Below are 15,878 nucleotides of genomic sequence, written 5' to 3' on the forward strand. Positions count from 1 at the left end.
ATTTTTTATAGTAAATGACTGTCGCTTTATGCTTAAATAATTCTGCTGATCTTCTTGATATTTAAACTAAATTATCTGAAGAAAGAATGTCCTAATTTAAGTCAAATAGTATTTCTTTGGTTGATATCTTATCAGGTTCAAAAAAAAATCACAAAACGATACTGAATTAATGATGCTTCAAAAATAGGAGAAAAAAAATCGCCATTCCAACCATCAACATGGACTGCCTCCCGGAACATTTTAGAGCTGTTCTTTCTTTAAATATCATGCATTATTCATACTAACTCTAAACCACAACCCCCCTCCCTGTAAGTTTAATACCAGTTGCTTTATTTGTACTAAAACATTTTTCATGTCAAACATATTTAAAAAAATCAAACTCTAAAAGAATTCCCTGGGGCACTCCTTTTTTCATAGCTGTCATGCTTCTATGCTATGAAATAGCTGATTTTTTTTTTTATAGTTTTTGGCTTGCCAGTTAATTTATTACTATCTCTACCACACCCTGTAGTACTCTCCAGCTCACCTGCTGGCTACAAACAGCTTTCTTTCCACTGCTGACAAGCATATTTTAAAAATGTTCTTAACCTTTCTGCCGGTTTGAATCTGTATATCTGAATATAATCTTTGGAAAGCTATTTCTCCAGAACACATCACTGTATCAATACTAAAAGTAAAAATGAATACATTAGAGCAACAGAGCACATTACAGAGAATGATTAGAAGAAAGAGAAAAAGGGAAAGGCAGGAGAGGGAGAAGATAAGGGGGAGGAAGAGAAGGGGGTTAAAAGTAGCAGAGAAAAAATGTTAAGAGGGAGAGAGATTTAGGGTATTGCAAAGTTTAATTTTTTAATAACAAAGTTATGTGCTTCACCCCCACCCCTTTAATTTTCTCTTTGTAAGAGCCGGTCAAGTAAAAGTTCTCAGTGGCTGACTTGGCAAGGAATCAGTCAACATGTTGTAGCAATTTTTTTCAAATTTGTCTCTGGATTTGAAATGCTTGCGTGAGGATCCATTCTTTTTAAATTTGTACAAAGGAAGATGAAGCCTGTTGGAACAGGTTGGCTTTAGGTACTACTGTAATCTGGCCCTTGCTACCTCCAGCATAAAAAAGACAACCTCTAAGAGCCAATCTGGCAAATCATGCCCATTCCTTAAATTCATCTTTCCAGCCTTCTAGAATTTTCAACTGACTATTTTCATCTGAAGATTACAGAACAAATAAAACCTATGGAAAATGTGCCTGACATTAGTTTCACTTATCACAATAGGCAACATTCCTTCAGAACCAAACCAGCTCTACAGCAAGAGTCCATGAATGAGAGAAAGTACATTTTTTAAAAAAAAATTCAAGGAAAGTGAAATGTAGCCAAAACTTATTAAAACTTAAACACAGGAGAAGGCAGAACTTATACTAAGAACCTAGGACCCATTAGACTCATGCTATCTCCTGCAAGAATATTCCTAGTTTCTGTAATTCAAATACAGATTTCACTTTTATGAAAGAGTCAAAACTCTCATGGGTAAAATCCTGTCCATTTACTTTGATTCTTCAGAACGACAAGGTCTCCTGGGATATTAACTTCAGAATTAACCTACTGAAGAAATCACTTGGAGAGGTTGGAAGGAGTCGAGAGGAAAAAATACATTAACCTAGAAGACAAGATTCAAGGACTCTTCAGTAATTGGCTCAAAGTCTCAAACTTCATTTTCCACCCTCCAATACAGAAGAAAAATACACCACACACCCCTAAATACCTTAAAGATTATTGTGTGGTGGTATCATAGGATAATGGTAAATTATTTGGGTTTCCAAACAACTGATAGGTAGATCCCACTTTTATAAGTTATCCTCATTCTTGCTACAATAGGGAAATATTTCAATCACAACCACCAGTCCAGACTTGGACATGCCACTTTGCATCTTGACTGGATGTCCATATTCAGAATAGCGAAATATTACAACTCCTCTATATTCTGAAAGAATTCCATCATCAATCTGCATTTATCTCTGTGAGGCATCATACTGCAGGAAAAGTTAGCAGGTAATGAATGACACAGTTAGAAATCCTAAAAATAAAATGGCACCATCAATTTGTTCTGGACAAAAATTTTTTTTTTTAAATGTTTGAAGGAAAGATTATTTATTTATTTATTTATTTTTCAACGTTTATTTATTTTTGGGACAGAGAGAGACAGAGCATGAACGGGGGAGGGGCAGAGAGAGAGGGAGACACAGAATCGGAAACAGGCTCCAGGCTCTGAGCCATCAGCCCAGAGCCTGACGCGGGGCTCGAACTCACGGACTGCGAGATCATGACCTGGCTGAAGTCGGACGCTTAACCGACTGCGCCACCCAGGCGCCCCTGGACAAAATTTTTTTAAAAAAATGGTATGGGTAACAGTATCTATTGTGGAGATCACCATGCTCTTATTGGTCTTGCTAAATTTCTCCTCTATTCACCAAACAATAGATCAATAATGAGAAAAGTCTTGATCCCAAGGCATTTTCTAAGAACATGTGAATTGTTTTTCATACCTTTAAAGAAGATAAGAATTAAGAATCAATCTTAATTTCTTCACTTATTTTATTGATACATCCAGACTACTGACCAATTATATGAAAATCCATATAATTGGAATTTGTCACAATAGCAATTAAATAAGCGAATGTGGATAAACTGATATAAATCCATCTGTTACAAGAAATCAACTTAAAATATCAACTCAAAGTTCATGCCTTAAAATAGTTCACCAACGATACAGCCTCTGTATATAACGGAGGCATAGTTAAAATAATCTTGATCTCCAAAAACTAGGTTAGTTTACGTGGATGTGCATATTTTTTCCTTGGACCTCAACACTCTTACTTAAAAATGAGGGGCGCCTGGGTGGCGCAGTTGGTTAAGCGTCCGACTTCAGCCAGGTCACGATCTCGCGGTCCGTGAGTTCGAGCCCCGCGTCGGGCTCTGGGCTGATGGCTCGGAGCCTGGAGCCTGCTTCAGATTCTGTGTCTTCCTCTCTCTCTGCCCCTCCCCCGTTCATGCTCTGTCTCTCTCTGTCCCAAAAATGAATGAACATTGAAAAAAAAATTTAAAGAAAAAAAAAAATAAATAAAAAAAAAAATAAAAATGAAATTACAAGGGCTCCTGGATAGCTCAGTTGGTTAAGCATCCCACTCCCGATTTTGGCTCAGGTTATGATCTCACAGTCATGTAATAGAACCCTGTCTTGGACTCTGCACAAAGCATGGAATATGCTTAAGATTCTCTCTCTCCCTCTGCCCCTCTTCCCTGGCCATGCATGCGCTCTCTCTCTCTCAATAAATAAATAAATAAATAAAAATGAAATTACGGGGTGTCTAGGTGGCTCATTGGGTTAGGCATCCAACTCTTGATTTAGGCTTAGGTTATGTTCTCACAGTTCTTGATATCTAGTTTCCCCTACCACCCTCAGCCATCAGGCTTCAAGAGCTGGGAGTCTGCTTGGGATTCTCTCTCTCCTTGTCTCTCTGCCCCTCCCCCATTCACGCTGGTGAATACATACTCTCGGAAATAAATAAATACATAGATACATAGATATATGCATAAATAAATAAATAAATAAATAAATAAGAAATTACTAATCTGAAGAACCTTGGATACTGCCTTGATTTCAAGTAGATAAATTTAATTAATCAAGTATTCCAGCAATAGTGGTTATATACCTCAGCTTTACATATTCTGGAAGATGTGGAAACACCTAGTAATACAAAATGTCACTTGGATAAATTCATGCATATAAGTCATATATTTTCCACATCAAATAAAGAGTTTGACTTTTCTTAATACCATATCCATTTAAACCATGTCTGCGAGAGTATAAAATATCAAATCAAAGAACTTCAGTCTGAATTCTATCTTCACTAATTTCTAGATGGGAAACCTTAGAAAAGTTAATCAACTTATTTGACTATTAGTATTTTTTTTCTTTTAAAAAAATAGTTATAATGCTACCTACATCTTAGAGTTGTTAAGAAAATTAACTGAGAATACATAAATTCATATACACATATACACGCATATACATGTATACTCCCACATATATATACAAATAAATGGTATTCAGTAAATGCTAACTGAAACAAAGGAATTAATAAGAAGCACTGGGTAACAATTTTATACTGAAATATTACACAATCTAGAAGAGGTGGACAAATTTCTTGAAACACACATATTACCTAAACTGACTCAAGAAGAAATAGAAAATTTCAACAGACCAATAACAAGTAAAGAGACTGAGTCAGTAAACAAAACGTCTCAACAAAGAGAAGTCCTGGACCAGATAGCTGTACTAGTAAACTCTCCAACATTTGAGAAAAATTAACATGAATTCTTCCCAAAACCTTTAAAAAAATTGAAGAAAGGGAAACACTTCCTACCTATATGATAATGAGGCCAACATTACCTTGATACCAAATCCAGGTAAGACACCACAGAAAAGAAAATTACAGACTAATATGTTTTACACATATAGATATAAAATTCTCAATAAAACATTAGCATATTGAATCCAACAGCACATTAAAAGGATTATTCACCATGACAAAGCAGGATTTATCCCAGGAATGCAAAAGTGGTTCAACACACAAAAAAATCAATGTAATACATCACAGTAATAGAACAAAGGGGAAGAAATTCACATGATTATCTCAATCGATGCAGAAAAGGCATTTGACAAAATCCAACACCCTTTCAGGATAAAAACTCTTAGAAATTTAGGAGTAGAGGGCAAGTTCCTCAACATGATAAAGGATATTTATGAAAAATCCACAGCTAACATCATACTCAATGGCAAAAGACTGAAAAGCTTTCCCTCTAAGATCAGGAACGAGATAATGATGCCTGCTTTCATGGCTATACAGCATTATACTGGAAGTTCAACCCAGCACTATTAGACAAGCAAAAGGTGGGGGGCTGGGGGGGGGGAGGTGAGGGAAAAGAGGGAGGACAAAAGGCATCAAAATTGGTAGGGAAGAGGTAAAACTATCTCTATTTGCATATGACATAATCCTACATATGGAAAACTCTAAAGAATCCACAAGAAAGCTATTGGAGCTAACAAGCAAATTTAGCAAAAGTTGTAATCTTGTGAGATTAACACACACAAATCACTTGTCTGTCTATATACCAGCAATAAGCAATCCAAAAGAAAATTAAGAAACCATTTCTATTTATAATAGCATCTAAAATAATTAAATACTTAGGAACAAATCTAACAAAGGACATGAAAGTCTTGTACACTGAAAGCTATAAAACATTGCTGAGAAAATTTTTAAAAGACTTATATAAATGGAAATGTTCATCAATAGGAAGAGGTAACATTGTTAAGATATCAATACTATCCAAAGCAATCAACAGATGCAGTGAAATATCTATCAAAATTCCAAAACTCTTTATCACAGAAATGGAAAAGCCAATCCTCAAACTTATACAGAATTGTAAGGGCTCCCAATAGCCAAAACAATCTTGAAAAGGAATAAAGTTGGAAGACTCATGATTCCTGATTTCAAAATTCACTACAAAGGTACAGTAATTAAAACAGTATGGTACTGGCATAAGAACAGATATACAGACCAATTAAACAGATTAGAGGGCCCTGAAATATACACAGTGTATTGATTTTTGACAAGAGTGCCAAGGATATTCAATGAGGAAAGAACATCTTTTCAACAAATAGTGTTGGGAAAACTGGCTCTTTGCAATATGGATGAACCTTAAACACATTATGTTTAGTGAAATAAGCCAGACACAGAAGAACAAATATTGTCTGGTTTCAACTTACATGAAGTATCTAGAATAGGCAAATTCATAGAGAAAGATAGTAAAATAGAGGTTACGGGGGGAATAGGGGGAGTTATTGTTTAATGGACACAAAGTTTTCGTTGCAGATGATTAAAAGTTTTGGGTAGAGATAGTGGTGATGGTTATACAACATTGCAGATATATTAATGTCATTGAGTTGCATATTTATAAATGGTTAAAATATTAAATATTATGTATATTTCACCATAATTTTTTCTAAAAGAAGCATTAGGTATACTTGTAAAATTATTTTTGGTCACCAGGCAGAGGGATACTTTTGGACACTTCTAATGGATAAGGATGTAGTTTAGTATTGTTAAATTTACTTAGATTTTACCCCCAAACCTAGTGCTTTAGAGTTTCCAAAGAACTTTCATACATTTTAACAAATTTAATCTTCACACCCACACTGAGCAGTGGACAAATTTTTTAGATGAGAAAAATGTGAGGCTCAGCAAGGTTAAATGACATGTTCAAGTAATAATTAAATAAAATAATCTGTGTAAAATACTTAGCACAGTGTTTGGCATAAAGTAAGTATTCAGGAGGCTTTAGTTACTATATTATAACTAAAAAGTGGGTGCCGAAGGCAGGAACAGGCAGAGATTCTACTCCCAGAATCTCCTAGAAAGCCAAGGATGGCTGCTCTAGCAGCAATTATTTTAAAAATCCTAACTGCACAAAGTCCATGGGTCACCTGCACCATCCCTGATGCATGAAGGAGGATATCCATTATTTTTATTTTGCAGGCAATTCAATCCTGTCTGACATACACCTCACCAGCTATGAAAGGGGCTTAATCTTTCAATTTTCTCAAATATAGGTACTTAAATGCATTTATCTTGCCCTGGAATGCTGCGTCTCTCAGTTTCATAATGTGAAAGAGCAAAACAACCAAAATTCTGTGGTGTATGATCTGGGCCCTGATGAATTCCTTTCTAGAATGACGTCTCTAATTAGAGAACCAATAAAAAAAAATTAATTAAAGGTTAAAACTCAATAAAGCTATGTCTACAGATATTAATCTGATAGATATTTCCCTGAGACTGCACAATCCCTGTAGGCCACAAGCCTCCTTAGCAACCTACTGAAGTGGGAGAGTTTGTTTGGGGTTTATTGCATACAGAGACCCTGATATGCCCAGAGCAATGGGTCAAATTATCTGAAGGAAAGAAGGTCCATAGCCCTAAGTGTATTTGTTTAGACTGTCCTGATAATGGATTCAGAAACAGTCGACTTTGACAGTGAACATCACCCTAAGGTAGCCCATGCTTTCTGGAAATCAAGACAATTGTTCAAACAACTGAAGGCACAAACACTATGGAATTGTCTCAGGTTATGGGAAGGCGGAAAAGGTACGAAAACAGAACAATGTATTTTGTGATTTATAAGACCAAGATAGTGATCGTTCATCTTGTTGCTTAGGGGATCAAAATATAAAGTTATGCCACCATTTCAAGGCTTTTATATGTGACAGAGCTACTCTTTTCTAAAAATTTGGTCACTGAGGTATCTGGATGGCCCAGTTGGTTAAACATCTGACTCTCAATTTCAGCTCAGGTCATGATCTCATGGATTGTGAGTTCAAGCCCCACATCGGTCCCTGCACTGACAGTGTGGAGGCTACTTGGGATTCTCTCTCTCTCTCCCCCTACTCTCTCTGCCTCACTCCGACTTGCTCTCTCTCTCAAAATAAATAAATAAACTAAAAAAAAATTAATCATTATTTCACTTGTATTTCAAATGAAACTCTCTTAGCTCAGTTTGGGGCAAAGAGTTTTCCTAGTCCAGACTCCAGTCTAACATGCTTCCTCTACTCCTCCAATTGATGTGAATGACAAAAACACTGTAGAGATGAAGTCTCCTGAGTACATAATTTCTCTACTAATCACATAAAAACATATAGTTTTAATCCTTTTAATGATAATTTGTATATGCAATAAAACCTAGATCAGCAAAAATATTAAAGAATTTAGAGTTCTGGTTAATAAAATTTTCTTAGGGGTCACCAGAAAATACCTTATTTTATCAGCCTTGCTTGTGATTAAAAATTGCCCTATGAGTCCAAACCCACTGTCCTGCCTTAACCAACATTTTTACCCACCACAATCAAACACAATTCTGCTACCCCTGATCACTACTATATGCTGCACATATGTTGTTTGATGGAGATGACTCACTCCCGTAAAATACTCTCCCAATCTCCATATTCTTCTTTTATTTATTTGTTTATTTGTTTATCATTATTATTATTCATTTTAGAGAGAGCATGAGCATGGGAGAGGGCTAAGGAAAAGAGAGAGAGAGAATCTTAAGCATGCTCCACACTCAGCATGGAGCCTGATGTGGAGCTTGGTCCCACGACCTTAGGATCATGACCAGAGCTGAAATCAAGAGTCAAATGCTCAACCAACTGAGCCACCCAGGCGACGCATCAATCTCCATATTCTTCTTACTCTCTACAATCTCACTGATGCTGTGTGAGAAGAATTTTTAAAAAGTGGTCCAAATTCATTAACTATGTAACAATATATTCCCCCATGAAAAACAGCATTGTTGTTTTTAGCAAAATTAGGTAAGTAACATGTCAACTATGCTGATGTTATGTCTAGTAGAAAATAAGGCTCATACCCAATTTTTAAACGTGAAGAATTTTAAATGTAGAAACACTGAAATTAAACAGAGGGTTTGCACAGATCATTAAAAAGGTTTCTAAGACTGGAATAGGAATGACTACCCAGATTCAGGGTAAACCAGTAAATTTAGCTCACATCAATGTTCCAAGGGAAGTCAAGAAGAAAAATATTTCAGAACTACTTAGAGACATCAGGGAAGGATTGAACCACTGACAGAAAAATATTTTCTGACAAAATATACTCCTGTCCTTAATATGGATATCAATTTCACAGGGAATAAAATTTGCTCTAAAAATCCTGCTGTAGAAAAATCAAACTTTGACAATTTGAACAATAGAATTTTCTTTCATTCAGGTATCCCAAAATCTCTGGTAATACCAGGTGTGGCTAATTTGTACCTGAGGCACTTTCAAAGTCAGTCCTTAAGTGAAGCAAATCCTTAACATCTCTGTTCCTTGAAAGATAGGAGTTTTGACAGACATCCTACCTTTCCTCACAAGGAAGATGGTAATCTACCAAATGCAAAAGAGTAATCGATAGCAATAAACAACTAAAATAGATGTGAAACCTCACTAGATTTGTTTTTTACGCTATGTAGTAAGCTTCCTTACTGAGGATTTTAGTAAAGTGATTTATACTTTATTATTACTTTAAGCACATTAAAATGCCTTTGTTCACTTTATACACCCCATACACAAAGAAGCCGCTGCGCTCAGATTTGTTGCACTCAGATTTGGTGGTTAATATAATCAGGTTAATATGTTAAAAAGAACTTGACACGGAAATTATTAATGAGTAGAACAAGGTCACTACTTCTGAGCTGAGGTCACTTACAAAGAATGCACAAATGAAATTAAGGTTGACTTTATTTACTTGACTATCTTCTTACATTGGATTCCTTTGGCAACATATCTTTAAACATTTAAAGCCCTGTTTACAAGGAGGCTCTGAAAGAAGCTTCAAACCATTATGTCCCTAATTGAATTCCCCAGGAGTCCAGTAAACTCAGAGGAATAAAGAAAAATCATAACATTTGCTAAATCATCTCAAAACATATTTCACTGCAAGGTTATGTGACCTGTTTTGAGGTTTAAAGATGAATGAGAAAATACTACTGAATGCTTCATTATTTCAACTAAAATCAAAAAGGAATCTTACCTATTAGTGGTGAGCTAATTAAATCTGCCCAGTTTTAACTTTTCTTCCAGGAGAAATCAGACAACAAACAACAATAGCATTTTATAGTGTATGTGACCACTCTCCCAGAGCATAAAAGCTCTTGAGGAGGAGGAAAGTGTCTTTAACCAAAGACAATTATTCACAGTAAAGGTATGAGAGCGAGCTAACAGAAATTTGTGGTCTCCAGGGAAAGTAGCATTTTATCTGTGAATTCAGAACAAACCAGGTGGAAAAAGAGAAAGTAAAAGTTTTTTTGCAACAAACGAGTAACATGCCTCCTTCCCAATTAACTTTCCGGTTCTAATTTGACTTTAAAATCAGCTTTTATGATCATTTTATTCATAGTTCCTTTGTATGCTCCTGTGTTTGTTGTGACTACTAAGCAAAAACATGAGGATCTTAGCATTTCCAAAAGAATGTTGAATTCCTCTCTACTTACCTGGTTTGTATGTTATTCCAGGGGGGAAGAGGAAGCCCTGCTGGGCGGCAGCAGCTGCTGCCAGGGTCCGCTGGTCATGTGGAAAAATTGGGATCATGAGCGGAGGCATGTGACCCTGAACCTGCTAAACAGAAGAGAGCCTATGATCAGACAGAGAACAAATGTATGCCAAGAAGTATTTGTTTTTCACTCCTGCTGGTGTGCTGGTACCCAAACAGCCACCCACTTCTGACCTCATTCCGAAGCGGCTCCCTGAGAAAACACAGGCAGAAGTTACCAAATCCCTGTTCTTAGATCCCATTAGGACTCCAAGGACAAAACCTTGTCGTGAATTTGCCTCATCCCTGCTTCCACCAAATTGTGGTGAATGGTTTTTCTTTTATCTCGACTCTTTTCTTTTCCTTTTTTTCTTTTTTTTTTTCCTTAAAACAATCAGAAGAAATAAGTTTGCTTCTTACACTGTGCAATGTTGAAAGGTTTTGCCCTTTGACCTGCTTTGCATTCTGTCTGCCCTTTATTTGGAAAACAGCGTTTAGTATCTCTTGGTCAGAAAATAATGTCTAATTGTTATATATTCCAAATGCTTTATCTCCCCAGTTTAGGTATCTTCTTTCAAAGCCTTACCACATTATGTTAAACATATAGCTCTTTAGATTTAAGGCTACTACATCTTGGCTCCCAATTAAACTAATATTCTTTGCCATACACACCTCGATGTAACATATAAATTGCTTGTCTGGCATAGCAGTTTTACAGCTTTATGCACTACCATGTAGCTCAGTAATTATGGAGTTGTATTCAGAGAGCATTTCATAATAAATCCTACTATATCAAATTTCATTTGACCTCAATAAATGTATCAAAGAGCACAAAAATGCAAAATAGAAAATCTTCACTCTATATCTGTATTTGTATTCCATATAAAGAAAATAAGAGCTATGACAAAATCATGCCTGTGAAATCACATTTTAATTTCCTAGCTCCCTTTTTTTTACTCTACACATGCTACCCTGATTCCAGTATAGCATCACAGTAAGGTACTGCCCTGGCTTTTAGTGCCTGATTTCATAGGTTGAACTATAGGACTTTTGTTATTTAAAGATCAAAACTAGGATGTACTAACAGAGATGCTCTTTAAGTTCAAACTGGGTCTTTGGGCTCTTTACTAGTATAAAAGAGCTGCATTATATCCTGTTTAAGATACAAACATTTACCAGTAATTCTAGCAACCCCAAACCCTTCCCCCATTTAAATTCTTAAATCTTCTCTTTAGGCAAAATTCCATACACTGGCTGATGACCCTGTTTACATAGCGCCAACTTGCCTTGTCCTGTCCCTGTTCCCTCCACAGCCAGGGACATGGTGCAAAAATGCTTCTGTGTGGGTCTAAGAGGTTTCATTTACCAACAGCTTTTCTCTAGGGAAAGCCCTAAGATGTGGGTTAATAAAGGGCAAACAAAAAATAAACACTTTACAGTATTTTTCTGAATTCATTTCTCAGGAAAATCAACTTATAATAAAAAGGTCTTTGTGCAATTACTACCTTGCCAGTGGGGCGTGAAAGAAACTAGCTTTGGGCAGCTATTTCTACCATTTTAGCTGAGGTAAGCCCGAGTTTTGTATGTTAGAGTACAAACTTAGCCTGCGTAAATTGGAGCTGATCCCCTTGTGCCCAGGTCTTGCCTTTAACCCTGAAGAAAAGCACTAGGTTGGCTGTTCAACTCAAGCTTGCTGTGACCTGATGCAAACCTGAGATGTCAAAGATGAGGGCACTGTTCTATGTCAGAAAATAAAACACGGTCTTTTTGGTAGGACTGTTCAGTGCAAGAGCACATCAAAGGAAATCGTTTCATTTTCTTCTAGAAATATGGTTCCTAGCATGTACCTAGAACATAGCACAGATGCTTGATGCTTTAAAGGGGAACAAGTGAGAGGTCTGTCTAGCTATCATATTTATTTATTCTTTCCTTCTTTGTAACGAACATTTATTAAGTTATTATTATGTGCTATGGATCTTGAGAGGCAGCTGAAAAAAAGGAGCTATTTAGCTTGGGAGAGAAAAGATACAAGGCTATCTTCATATGGCAAAAGAATCAGATTAAGTGTGAGCAGTTACAAAGGGCAGAACTAGACTTAAGAAAGGGATTTTAGGGGAGTTTAAGGTAGAGAAGAATTTTCTAATAATGACTTATTCAACAATCATTCTGATTAAAGAGTCGCGTGTGTCATATTCCCTAGAGGTAGTCAAGTAAAGGCTGTATACCCACACGTTAGGGATCCTTTAAAGGATCAACATAACTAACCCCCTGACTAGATAATGACCTAGAGAGCCTTTCCAACTCTACGATCCAGATTGTTTCAAATTCAGCATTAGGAAGATAACGTGATGTACTCATTGCTTTATTCATTCATTTACCACATATTTGTTCAGAATCTACGATGCCTACAGAAGCTTTGTTATCAATCTTATCTGAGCTTAAATCTATACACTGCCATTTCCTTGGCCATGTGATCATGAACAGTTACTTAACCTTCCTGAGTCTATTTCCTCATCTAAAAGCTAATGATATTATCTTACATGGTTATTGTGAGGATTCAATAGACCAGAAAAGTAACACTTGTGGCACAGTGACTGGCACATAATAGGCACTCAGTAAATGTAAGAGCCCTCCTTTTTTTCATATGCAGTTTGCATATTCTGTTCTAGAAAATTATCAAATTACTAAAACACACACACACACAGACACACACACACACACACAAGAAACAGTGACTCTTACCCATAACTCTACTTCAGAAAAGAAAATATGAACCAACTAAATAATTCAATTTGACAGGCAGAGGCTTGTCATGTTCTTAGCAGACAGTAGGCCACACAGAGCATTATCCCATCCCAAGTATCTAGAAAACCATAAAATAGAAGAGGTGGGATTACAAGGATCATCTGAAGATGCAATTTGGGAATGTTAGTGTTATTCATTAAACAGCATCTTAGGATAAAAATATAATTTTACTTCTACATTGGTGCCCAAGCTCTTCAGATCATGAGACAACATAAGGGGATCAATGGCAATTAAGCATCAGACCTTAATTCTTGAATCTTGGTGCATGAAGATATTTCTTTTGTAACTAGCTACATACGTGAGATGACTAACTAAACCGTCTAAGGTCAATGTCAATGCCAAAGAGCTGTAGGTGTTTCACATTAACATAAGTTGTAAGAATTTAGGGAAGTTCCTTTCTGTCCATCATCCTCTACAAAGTAGGATATGTTAGAAACTTTCAAGGCTATTAGTTTTGAGGCAGCTTCAGTAAATTGGGGGATAAAGTAAGTAAGAAGGGGGACAGAAGACATTGTGAAAGCAATCGTAATGATAGAATCAGAGTTGGAACAGAGTTTAGAGCTGATCTAACCTACTAGTTCTCAGAGTGTGATACCTGACCAGTAATATCAGCAACATCTGAGAACTTCAAAAAAGCAAATTATCAAGCCCCGCCCCCCCTTCCAGATCTATGAATCAGAAACTCTGGGAGCTAGGCCCAACAATCTAATATTTCGACTAAAATTTAATTCAGGGAAGTGATTCTCAAACTTTAGCACGTATCTAGTTCAGCTAGAGGGCTTGTTAAAACAAAGACTGCTCGGCCCTACCGTCCCTCCCGCCCGCTGCCAGAGCCTCTAAATCAGTAGATGTGAGGTGGGGTCCGAGAGTGTACTTTCCCAGCAAGTATCCAGGTAAAGCAGACAGTGTGGCCCAGGAAACACTCTCTGAGAATCACTAATCTAAGCCAAACCTCACACTACACACATAGGGAAACAGGTGCCTAGAGCAGGTAAAAGACATGGCTTGTGGTCACACTATCTACGACAGGGCTGGATTGGAGTCCAGAACTGCTCATCACCCTGTCCAGTGCTTTTTCCACTACATCACATGGACTTCAGTGATAGGAAAGAGAGAAATCATGTGTGTATGTTCTTTGGGTAAAGAAAATCTGGAAGGCTGCAACCAAAACAAAATTTCTATTTCAGAGGTGGATTGTTGGAGTGACTCTGGAGTAGGGATAGTATATTGTTCAGTTCCAGTTTGTTCCTTCTTCTCTCTTCTTTGTACCCTGCACAATTTGATCAATTAAAGCCACTGTCATTAATTTCAAAAATGTATTATATTTATTAACAGTAATTATTTAGCTCCAAATGATAAACTTGCCCTTAACTTATTTCAAGGAAAACAATGATGTGAATAATCAAAATGTCCCTTATTAAAGACAAGACAAAATACTCTGTAGCAATTAGAATCTAGACCAAGAGAAGATGATGAAGCACTCCTCTTGTAGCTCTAATTATAGAGGTAATAATAGTGATGATGATGGTAATGATAATCATCATCATCACAGCTGCCAATATTTTCCAGTGTTTCCTATATGTCAAGCACTGGGAAAATGATTTACATGATCTATCTCATTTAATCCTCAAACCTCTGTGAGGTATTTACTATTATTCTCCTCATTCACTTAATGAGAAAGACAAAACCATGAGAGTCTCGGTAGGTTGGCCAATTAAAAAGTGCTACAGCCAGGATTCAAGTCCAGGTTTCAGGATCAAAGTCTACATTTTTAAGTACCATATTATATTAAGCATCAAGTCGTCTTTTGCTAAACAGACCTAAGTGAGATAAGGAATATAATGCTTTATAATAACAGATGACTGAAAGTTTCATAAATGTAATCGTAAATTTACATGCATTTTAAATAAATACTACAGAGAGATCCCATGTACTTGTCCCTAATGGCCATAACTTGAAAAACTACAGTACACTATCACAACCAGGATATTGACATTGATACAATCCAACAACCTTATTCAGATTTCCCCAGTGTGATATTATTTTAAAGGAATTATGCGTCTTAAAAACTCACAAGGGTAGTGGAGGTCTATGAATACTTGCAACTACCACCTTTTATAGAAAGCTGACCAGTATGGCCCAGTGCAAGTAATATGAGGAGAAAGCATGTATTAAAGCAATAATTTACCCCTTTCGTAGCTTTCCATTTATTGTACTTGTACTTACTAGAAAATTATTGATTGAATGTGGGACAGAAATGGAAAGCAAGAACAAAGAAGGGAGGAGAGATAAAGAAAGAGCGCTTGGCAGCCACACAAGAATCACATAAGCATCCAGGATATTTTTCTCCTATAGAAGTTGTGAGTTCTGTTTACTGCACTGAGTGTCAGGGCTTAGGACAGATAAAGAATTGTGAATATACAGAAAAGCCCCACCCTGCTCTGAAGAATGTAAGCTTACCTTCCCTCTTCCTTCCCATCATCCTATCTTCCCATTTGATGACATGCTGGGGAAGGCAGTCACATTGGAAGCAGCAACTTCCAAAAATATTTTACGAAAGAATAAAAACTAATAGAATTCCCCTCACTCCATCAAAGAATTGCCAGTCTCCACATGTCTTTCCCAAGAAGTTATCAAAATTTCAAATAGCATCTTTTTTTCTTGAAAGTGTAGCTTTCCCTTAGCACAAATTCAAAGATCCTTTCATTATTCCACAGGTAAAAATGATTTGGTTAATACAAAGAGTAAAATTTGACGTGGCCAAAAATATCTCTCTGAACATGAAACCAAAGTCAGCACTAACCGGCTGGGTATGTCACTTGACTGATCACGAGAAACCAGAAACTACATCGTAGGTGAAGCTGAGTCAGGGCATCATGAAAGAAACAAACCGCAGGTGCCCAAGTACAACTGACCATCGATTCTAAACTTCCACAGT

General features: G+C 36.6%; 1 protein-coding gene across 15 annotated transcripts in view; it reads right to left on the minus strand.

Moving 5' to 3' along the window:
- Positions 1-15,878, minus strand: part of SOX6 (SRY-box transcription factor 6) — a 619,212-nt gene that overhangs the window by 121,670 nt on the left and 481,664 nt on the right. For 10 of the 15 annotated variants that reach the window (XM_043580746.1, XM_043580741.1, XM_043580744.1 and 7 more), the window contains one exon: positions 10,098-10,221. In XM_043580746.1, the coding sequence (XP_043436681.1) occupies positions 10,098-10,221 (124 nt within the window). The remainder of the gene's footprint in view (positions 1-10,097; positions 10,222-15,878) is intronic. The other 5 variants (XM_043580740.1, XM_043580738.1, XM_043580750.1 and 2 more) reach the window with 1 other exon arrangement.

The sequence above is a fragment of the Prionailurus bengalensis genome, chromosome D1, assembly GCF_016509475.1.
Source record: "Prionailurus bengalensis isolate Pbe53 chromosome D1, Fcat_Pben_1.1_paternal_pri, whole genome shotgun sequence".
Taxonomy (NCBI): Eukaryota; Metazoa; Chordata; class Mammalia; order Carnivora; family Felidae; genus Prionailurus; species Prionailurus bengalensis.